General features: G+C 36.7%; 1 protein-coding gene across 1 annotated transcript in view; it reads left to right on the top strand.

Annotated features, from left to right (window-relative positions):
* The first annotated feature begins 2754 nt into the window (after positions 1–2754).
* ANKFN1 (ankyrin repeat and fibronectin type III domain containing 1) overlaps positions 2755–10500 on the top strand; it is a 184966-nt gene continuing 177220 nt past the window's right edge. Inside the window, 1 exon segment of the mRNA XM_027870305.1 lies at positions 2755–2955. Within this exon segment, the coding sequence (XP_027726106.1) occupies positions 2770–2955 (186 nt within the window). The 5' untranslated portion in view covers positions 2755–2769.

Below are 10500 nucleotides of genomic sequence, written 5' to 3'. Positions count from 1 at the left end.
TCCATAAGATTAGGATATACATAGGTGATCTGAAGAATATTTCTTATGGGAAAAGTGATTTTTATGGGAAAAATATTTTTTAAGAGGAAAAGCTAGGTTGAGAAGAAGAGAGACAGCATAGTATAATACATAGGTATTCAACATGCTGCAGGAGGAATTAAGGTCAAAAACACTCTTCAGTATAGCTGGAACTAGATTAAAATATAATTGCTAATATTTAACAAAATAAAAATATGACAGAGCATTGATAATCTTAGTATGTGATTTTTCTAAGTCAATGTAAGGCCCACAGGGATCTTTACATATGATTTAGTGTTCCTATCTGAGTTTGACACTACTAGTATAGTAGATAGAGTGGTAAGTCCGTTGTTAGGAAGATCTGGGTTCACATCTTGTCTCAGAAATGTTTTCCTTGTTGTTATTATTGTTGTTGTTTTTTTAAGCTATATAATCCTTGATAAATCACTTTCCCTTTCTGGGCTTCAATTTCCTCATCTGTAAATTGAAGGTATTAGACCTGATTATTTCTTCTTTTATTGAAATTTTAACAACAACTTGAGGATAGTATAATTTCTTTTTTCCCTCACTAAAAATAGGGTCCCATCAAATATGTCTCATTTTCCCTCACTATTGTGCAATTTAAAATTTTTCTATCCAATGTTATAGAATTTGTAGGGTTACAAAATGCCCCACATATATGATATTATCTCATATAAGACCACAGGACAATAGATTTCAAGCTGGAATGGACCTTAAAGGTCATTTTAGAGTGTTATTTCTAAGCTTTCTTCCAGCACTAAATCCATGATCCTATGATATGGCAAGTTGAGTCTGAGGTAATAGTATGACATTCAGGTTAAAAGCAGACAGTGGAAAATATTGGTCTGAAGTTCAAGAAACTGATCAGGGCTAGAACTACAGATGTGGGTATCATGTGTGTAGAAAGGACCATTGAGGCCATGCCACGTGATAAGCTATGTGAGAGGAAAGGAATCATAGATTTAGAGTTGGTTGGACCTCTAGAACAACTGCCTCATTTTACAGATGAGGAAACTGAGGACCATCAACATTAAGCAGTTTGCCCAAGATAATACGGGTTGTGTCAAAAGCAAAATTTGAGTCTAGGTCTTCTGATTCCAGAGATATCACTGTACTGTGCCCCCAAGAAAACAAGAACATCAGAGAATTGAAAACTAGACCTTAGTTTATACCATTATTATAAGGACAATAAGAGGAAATCGGATCCAGCCATGAAAAGAGAGAAGGAACTTCCAGAAACGTAAAAAGAGAGTCGGGATAGAGTAATGTTTTAGAAACCATTGAGAACAGTAATTGTTTTCTTTCTGTCTTTTTTCCCCTGATGCCTGGAAGAGCATACGTATAATGAATATTTAATAAATATTTGAATAATTAAATTATTTAATTTTAAAATAGGATAGGAGAAGGAACAAGGGAAATTGTCTAAAGAGATCAATGCAAATCCACAGGGCACATAACTTGGATTTTTTAAAGAAATGTACAGAAAATAAAAGAGTATTGTAAGCAAGGATGAAAAACTTGGAATGAGCTGTGGTTAGCAAGGAAAATTAAGTATATGCACACACAGTTTTATTTGTTTTGTTAAAGCTATATTTTAGGAAAAGAGGAAAATCAAAGAAGGGAAAAGATGTATTCAGGATGAATGAGGTGATAATAACTTATGACAGAAAGAAGGCAGTCTTTCAGTTTATATTTTGTTTCTATTATCTCTTACCATGAGAATGATCCTCGAGCTAGCAAGGACAGAAGTATGACTAATATGGAGTTAATATCTTTGATACATAAAAACATAGCATGAGTTCAAGTCATTTGGGCCAAATTAACTTTGTCTTTTGATTAAAAAGAAAAAACTTGGCAGATATCTTTGCTGAGTTGGGACCTTTGAAAGACTTCAGAAAAAGAGAGATGTTGGATTGGAGAAGAACAAGTATTCCAATAGAGAGAGATGAGGCTGGGAAGAGGGAGAGGGAGAGAGAGTAAATAGTAGGCCAATGAGCTTGACCTCAATTCCTGGCAAAATGTAAAACATCATTAAAAGGATGGTTAGTGAATAGCTAGAAAGGGTAACAGACCATGACAGGCTTCTGAAGGAACAAGGTCTAATCTTATGTCCTTCTTTCACTGGATTACTAAACTGATAGATCATCAAAATATTACAGTTACATGTGTACATAGTTACATATAGTTACATAGTTACAGTATCTAAGTGCATAGTTATAATACTATAGTTAATGGGTACACCTAGGTACCAATTAACACAAATAATGAATCCTATGAAGTGGTTGCATTATTCGAATTCACACTGAATTTACAATGAGCTGGAACCAATGACAATATACCACATAATTATAATTTTAAATAGTGGGAATTCAAATATATCTACATCCTACTTCATGGAAATCATTATTTGCACTAATAGAGACCTGGCTGTTACAATTACAGTAATTATTTTAGCATTCTTTAGTCTTCAGGGAAAAAAAAAAGAGGAAGGGCTCAAATGAGGCCAATCACTTGTTACCTTGACATAGAGAAGCATGAAAGGCATATACATATGTACATATATGTATATGTAAATCTACTTGCTAAATATACATTAGATAGTAGTATTATAAGACTGATTTAAAAACCACATAGCAAATGAAAGAGGGTTTTTTTTTAATTCTTTGCAAGCTTAAAAGGTGAAAATAACACATTATATTGTTTCCTTCCCCTAGGACCAGCCACGTGAAAATGACCCAGCAAATGCAGAATCTACATCTTTCTCAGACTAAAAAGAACAGTGCTCCATCTTCTCCTAATGCCGCCAAACGCCTCTATCGAAACCTTTCTGAAAAACTTAAGGGGAGTCATTCTTCCTTTGATGAGGCATACTTTAGAGCAAGAACTGACCGACTCAGCCTTAGAAAGCCATCAGTGGTAATACATTTCTTTCCTATGTTCTCAGTTGGGAGTTCTTGCTTATTTTGCTTAGGATCCTAGAGGTTCTAGAATGGGTCAGCTTTTGTGATTTGTCAATCACATATATGACAGGCCCAAATCTAAGCAAGTAGAGGGAGTAAAGGTAGAAGATACCAACTTTTTGTTACCTGCTGATGCTTCAGCTGTCTCTGGGTCTTCATTTCACTGTCAGGCCTCTGGAAACACTGTTTGACTATTACAAAATGGCATTTTAAACAGGTTCCCCGAAGGAAGCCATATTTCCTCAATTATAGAGGATTTGTTAACAGCCCCAAGCAGATAAGTGGCACAGATGTGAGCTATGTGTCAGGTGGAAACCTGCTGGTTTTTGCAAGCTAATGCCTAGGGATGGAAATGATGTGTGGGTAAACTGAATCAGAGTACACATGGCAAGGGAGAAAATAGAGAAACCAAGAAATGCTAAAGAATATGAAATAATTTAGCAATTAGGTGAAGCAGAAGATAGAGTGCTGGACCTGGTGTCAGGAAGAGCTGAGTTGACATCTGGCCTCAAAGGTTTTACTAGTTATGTGACCCTGGGCATGTCACCTAACTTCTCTTTGCATCATTTTTCCTCTACTGTAAAATGTATATAAGAATATCACCTATCTCCCAGAGTTGTTAGAAGGATAAATGAGAAAATATATTGAAAGTATTTAGCACACTACCTGGTACATAGTAGGTGCTTAAGAAGTAACTTCTAAAATAAAACTACAGGGTCACATCTTTCAAGCTGGAAGAGACATTAAAGGCCATCTAGTTCCAATCCCCTCATGTAAAGATGAGGAATCTGAGGCCCAGAGAGGTTAAGTGATTTGCCTAAGGGCATAATAGTGACTTTGAATCCATTAGATGCCAGTCCCAGGGTTCTTTCTACTAGAGCCCAATGCTGAGTGAGCTTTAAGCTTTAAACCAATTTGTTTTCTCAAGCCTAATTTATCTTAAAGGAAGACTTGGTTGTAGTTGAATTGTAGCTGAATCTCAATTTTGGCAGAGACCTTCTGTGTGATATTTAGCCAAGTGTCTCATGTCTCACAGCGGGCAATTATCTGTGAAGCAAAAGTCTCTTTATTCCCCCATCCTCAATGTCAAAACAAGCAGCTGCACAACATTGCCACATATTCCTTGGTCTCCATCTATGCCAACTTGCCCTATGTATGGCAAGCCATTTGAAAGGGGCAATTGATTTTACATGAGCCTAAAAATTAGAACTGTCTCAGTTAAACATTGGGCTACTGATGTACTTCATTGCCACACTTGAATATGAAGCACTATACTGCTTCATCAACAGTTGATTCCATAATCTAATCCATGCAGATACTTGTTCTAATGGTATAGATTGTGACCCTCCTATATTGTCTCATTCTGCATAGTTCTTCATCTTTCTGCTAATCTTCCATAAAGGATTTTAATCAATGATAAGAGACTTTCTTGTGATTCTTTTAATATTGTGATCCTATCAGCATAACTCTTGGACTGTCCATTTGTTATCCCTCACTCTTGATTATGTGGCCTCCCTATCTCTTTTTTTTTGTTATATTGTTACTGTTGATCTCTAAAGCTCTGGATGAAATGTTCTCTAAGGTCTCTACCCCCTTTGCCAGTGATCTTATGACTTCTACAAAAGTTCTTGCATTCAAGACATTGTTCGAATATGCTTTAGTCTGCTGACGCACCAAGCAATTTTTACATTGCCCTTTGAGTCATTTGCCATTTTGGTGTTTATAAGACCATAGAGTTCTCTGATTCACCCAATATGTAGCATCACTGGGAAAATCCTATTTTTTAGGAATCTTCTGTAGAAAACATAGCTTTAGGTCATTTTGAAAGTAGCTTCACAAATGCAATCTAGTCAGTCAACAAGCATTTCTTAAGCCCTTAATGTGTGCCAGGCACTGTGTAAGCACTGGGAATATAAAGAAAGGCAAAAGGCAGTCATTGCTCCCAAAGAGCTCACAGTCTAATGGAGAGACAACTTATAAATATGTACAAACACACAATATACCAGATAAATAAAGCATCTATTAAGTACTTATGATGTGCCAGACATTGTGCTAAGGACTGAGATACAAAGAAAGGCTAATAGGCAGTTCCTATTCTCAAGGAACTCACAATCTAATAGGACGCAGAGTTAGCATGCAAATGTACAAACAAGATATATACAGGATAAATTGGATCTAATCAACAGAAGGAAGGTACTAGATTTAAAGGAGAGTGGTAAGTCTATTATTCATCTATAATGTTTGTCCGAAATACTAGATGGATTGCCATACTATGAGAGAGAGAGAGGGAGAGAGGGAGAGAGAGAGAGAAGGAAGGAGGGAAAGGGAGAGAGAGAGGGAAAGAGAGAGAGAAAGAGAGAGGGAAGAAGGGAGAGGAAGGGAGGGAGGGAGAGAGAGAGAGACTATAGGTCTATAAATATATAGTAAATTAATATATAAATACATATGTATTTTTATCATAGTACACATTTTTTCCCAATTTGTTTTTCCTTGAAAGGTAACAGTGGCTATGAAACTGTCTTTTTGCCTTTTTGTAACCCCAGTGCTTAGCAGTGCCTGGCACATTCTATGTACTTAATAAGGGCTAATTGACTGACTTATCTTCTTTTTTATTTTTTATACATATACACTGAATGTAAGCTTCTTGAAAGCAGGTATTGTTTCACTTTTGTCTCAGTATCCTCATTACCTAATATGATATCTGGACCATTGGAAGTATCTAAACTTGCTTGTCTACTGACTGGTTGATATGGAATCAGATCTTGACTTTGCTTCTCACTTCTAGCTGTATAATCTTCTATGATTCATTTAGCCTCTCCAGGCCACAATTTTCTCATCTGTAAAATTAAGGGTTGTGCCAGACTATCTTAAGGACTATTAAGATTATAAATCTATCATTTTCTCTGTTTCTAACTTCTTAAGGACCTATCTTCCATGATTAGTTTAACTGACCTTTTGAATAATGTAAAAATTATGAGGTTGGATTCATATGTTTCCTTCTAGTTCTCATTTATGGTTCTGAGACCTTGCAGGAAGGAGGTTCTGTAATGTTTCAAGGGTTGCACAATGAATTCAAGCACTGGAAAAAAAAGTCAAAAGTCCTGAGTTCAAATGTGAACTCAGACATTTACTAGCTGTGTGACCCTGGACAAGTTACCTAATTTTTGTCTGCCTAAGTTTCCTCAATTGTAAAATGGAGATAATAAAGGCACCTACCTCCCACGGTAATTATGAGGATAAAATGAGGTTTGTGAAGTGTTTATCCCAATACCTGGCATATAGTAGGCTTTTAATAAATGCTTACTATTTTTTTTTAATTTGAGGCTTAATGCAGTCATCCCAACGCTTTCTGCAAACAGGAGCACTTGGACAAATTTGTTATAGACAATACCTTTTCTATTCTGATTTTGCATAAAACATTCTGTGACAATGGAAAATACATGAGGGAAACACATACCTTTCTCTTCTTCTTTGTATCCATAGCACCTAGTACAATGTCTGGCAACTAATAAATATTTAAACACTAGATGATTATTTTATGCCTCACTTGGTGTTGATACAGTCAGTAGAGCACTGAACAAAGTTATCTTCATAAAGTGGTTATATCTTTCATAGAATCTCGAGTGATTTTAACATATCCAAGGCATCCTGTGTAAGGAAAACCTTAATGGCTGTTTTACAATCTCACAAGTTTAATATCTTTTTTAAAAACAAAAATAGATCTTTTGAAAACTTTTACATGCTACATCCCTCAGTTGCATGACTATGAAAAAATAGGAAAATGGCTGCAAAAGTCTCTTGTTTCCTTCTCAAGTTATCATTATGGATACCCTTAGTGCATGCACGCATAAGCTATTCTTATTAAGATTTCATACAGATGAAAAGGTAGGTACATGAGTCAGTAGTTGGTGATATCTTCTCAGCTGTGGGTTTGCTGTTGTTTTTTTGTAAAAGTGATCTTTTACATTCTGGAATTATTTAAGACACCTTAAAAATTGGTGCCTGAGTACCTTTCAATTAGTTTCTTCTCCTAAACAGATTTCTTTCACATATATCCCTTCTTCCCAACTACATCATTTTATTTGCTAATGCTGCTTCCTTATAAAGTGCATTAGATTCCAAGATGTCAAGTTCAAATGTGGTAATTCCACTATCACCAGTGATTAAAAGAATTACTACATAGAGGACTGATGCTGAGTGAAGTGAGCAGAACCAGAACATTGTACACAGTAACAGCCATGTTGTGTGATGACTAACTTTGATAGACTTAGTTCTTCTCAGCAATGCAAGGATCTAAGACATCTCCAAAAGACTCATGATGGAAAATGCTATCCACATCCCGAGAAAGAACTATGGAGACTGAATGCAGATTGAAGCATACTATTTGCTCTTTTTTTTTTCCTTCTGTTTTGTTGTGTTTCTTCTTTCTTTTGGTTCCTCCTATTGGTTCTAATTCTTTACAATATGACTAATATGAAAATATGTTTGATAGGAATGTATATGCAGATCAGTTTGCACTCTGTCCCAGGGAGGGAGGAGGAAAGGGAAGGGGAGAAAATTTAAAACTCAAAATCTTATGGAAGTGAATGTTGAAAACTAAAAATGAATTAATTAATAATAATAATAATAAAAATAATTACTACATAGAAACACTAGTAGTTCTTCTTCCATTTATATTCTTCCTTCCTGATTCATTCAGAAATGTGCTCAGGATAATCCTTCTCCCCTCAAGCCTTCTGCAGGCCCATTTTCCCCTCAACTATTTATTTCTGTTTGTTGTTGTTCAGTCATTTCAGTCATGTCCAACCCTTTGGGACCCCATTTGGGCTTTTCTTGGCAGAGATACTGGAGGGGTTTGCCATTTCCTTTTATCAGTGGATCCATTTTGTCAGGCAATCAGAGGTTAAGTGACTTGTCCAGGGTCACACAGCTAGGAAGTGTCTGAGGCTGAGTCTGAACTCAGGTCTTCCTGACTCCAGGCCCAGTGCTCTATCTACTGAGTCACCTAGCTGCCTCATTCATTTCTATACTGTGAGGATTATTGCTTGTAATCCTCCTTTTGAAGGTTTTCAAAATAAATTTGTAATTTAAACAGGTATGTTTTTGGCTGCCACATAGTTTTTGGTTGTCTTAAAGGTCAAGCATTAGTTGGCTAAGTAGTTTCTGGGCCTTCTTGGCCGTCTTATGCCAACTGCTTTGCATTACTTTTACTTCTGCGAGAACTATAGATACAGAGTCAAAATCTTCATTTTTGTGGAGCTCCCAGATTGCTTAAACAGGTTGAATTGCAACTATTTTCTTAAAATATATTAAGTACTTTCTTATCAATTATCCTTTCTTCTAATTTAATGATGGTTCTGATGTTTTCCTTAACCAATGATCCGACCTTGCAGGTAGAAACCTGTTGCTTCCTATCTCTTAAGATATTGTCATTTGGTTTTTTTTAATGATGTTTAAATTTTCTCACCACATCCACCTCCTTTCAACTAACTTCTTGAAGAAAGTATTCATGATCTATAGGCCTGAAACTTTTGAGTAGTATGCAAGCTTTTGCCTTCTTTAGTTTCTTAATCTTGTAATATTTTCCATTTTTTTCCACTATCTTCCTTTGTGTTTGCCTTTACATTGAATTTCTTACCCTGCTAGTTGTTAATGCTCATTCTAACCTGTAATTTCTTTGTATTGCTTTTATATGTATTTTCTATTTGCCTGTCATTGCATACACTGTTCCCCCACATCCCAGATAAATGTAAGTTCCTTGAGGGCAGGGACTCTTTCCATTTTGTCTGTTTAATCCCCGGCATTTAGTAATGCACCATGCTGTTCTCACATGAAAATTTAGATTGGCCTAAGTAACAACTGCAGTCACAACCACAACCACAACCATAACAATAAAAATAACTTTTTAAGGTTTGCAAAGGTTTTTGTATAGATCAATGGTTCTCAAAGTACAGTCCATGGACCCCTGGGTCCCTAAGACCCTTTGGGGGGATCAGCGAGATCAAAATTATTTTCATGATAATACTAAGATATTCTCATTACTAATTCAGTAAATATTGATAGACATCATCTGTATAAACAAAAGCTCTTTGGGGAGTTTAGAGTGTAAACGGTGCTAAGACTGAAAAATTTTACAATTGCTGGATGATCTCATTTGATCCTCATAATACCCCTATGATTAGGTGCTATTATTATCTCTATTTTGTAGGTGAGGAAACAGGCTGAGAGAGTTTCTTGCCCAGGGTCACACAGCTAATTAGTGTCATAGGCAGGACTTGAATTTTGGTTCTTCTGATTCCAAACCCAGCACTTTATTCACTATACCTCCTAGCTGCCAAGTACTAGCAATAGGTCTCACGTTTGCTTGTTTAGTCATTTTCAGTCGTGTCTGACTCTTTGTGACCCCATTTGGAGTTTTCTTGGCAAAGATACTGGAGTGGTTTGCCATTTCCTTCTCCAGTCCATTTTATAGATGAAGAAACTAAGACAAACAGAGTTAAGTGACTTGCCCAGGGTCACACAACTAGTAAGAGTCTGAGGTCAAATTTGAACTCAGGTCTTTCTGACTCTAGGCCTGGTGCTTTATGTACTGTACCACTTAACTTCCTCCATGGGGCTTGTAGCAGACACTTAATAAATGCTTTGGGGGGGGGGGGGGGGGGGGGGGGGGGTTGTCTGATGTTGTTGCTGCTGCTGCTTTATCTGCAATTGCATGGCAAGATTCCCTAACACCTCATGAAAGGTTTCTTGCTGTTTCTTGGCATATGATGAAATCAGCTCCTTTATTCACCATAGCACAGAGAACCCTTGAGTTGTTCTTTCTTTGAGCTGTAACTTCTATAATTTTTTCTGGTCTCCTGTGGGGCAGGACTACAAGTATGGATTTAATTCTGTCTCGCCAATATCTTATCCCTTAATTGACCATGGGACAATGATGGAACCAACTGTCTTCAATAATTCAGTTAAAGATGCAGAGAAATACAGTAGAGAAAAAAAATGCTAGATTTGGAGTCAGAGAACCAGAGTTTAAATTATGACTTGGCCACATACTGTCTTTGTAGCTCTGAGAGAGCTGCTAAGTGACTCCGTGGGTAGAGTGCTGGGCGTGGAGTCAGGAAGACTCATCTTCCTGAATTCAAATCTGACCTCACACACTTACTAACTGTGTGACCCTGGGCAAGTCACTTAACCCTGTTTGCCTCATTTTCCTCATCTGTAAAATGAGTTGAAGAAGAATATGGCAAACCACTCCAGTATCTTTGCCAAGAAAACCTGAAATGGAGTCACAAACGATTGAACAATAAGGTCTACCGATGATATGCAGGCCATCCCTGGGTCACATTTAAAGTCATTCCAGTTTGGCAGGAAGGGTTTGGATGCTTTCATCATTTACACATCAAAGACCTTATCATTTCCACACCACAAACGAGGCAGCTGAAGTAGTAGGCCTTTAGCGGATAAAGAAAATCAATTTTTTGATTAATATTTATAGTCTATAAAC

Source organism: Vombatus ursinus, unplaced genomic scaffold (genome assembly GCF_900497805.2).
Source record: "Vombatus ursinus unplaced genomic scaffold, bare-nosed wombat genome assembly UNPS02014797.1, whole genome shotgun sequence".
Taxonomy (NCBI): Eukaryota; Metazoa; Chordata; class Mammalia; order Diprotodontia; family Vombatidae; genus Vombatus; species Vombatus ursinus.
This window is presented reverse-complemented; position numbering and strand designations above follow the sequence as displayed.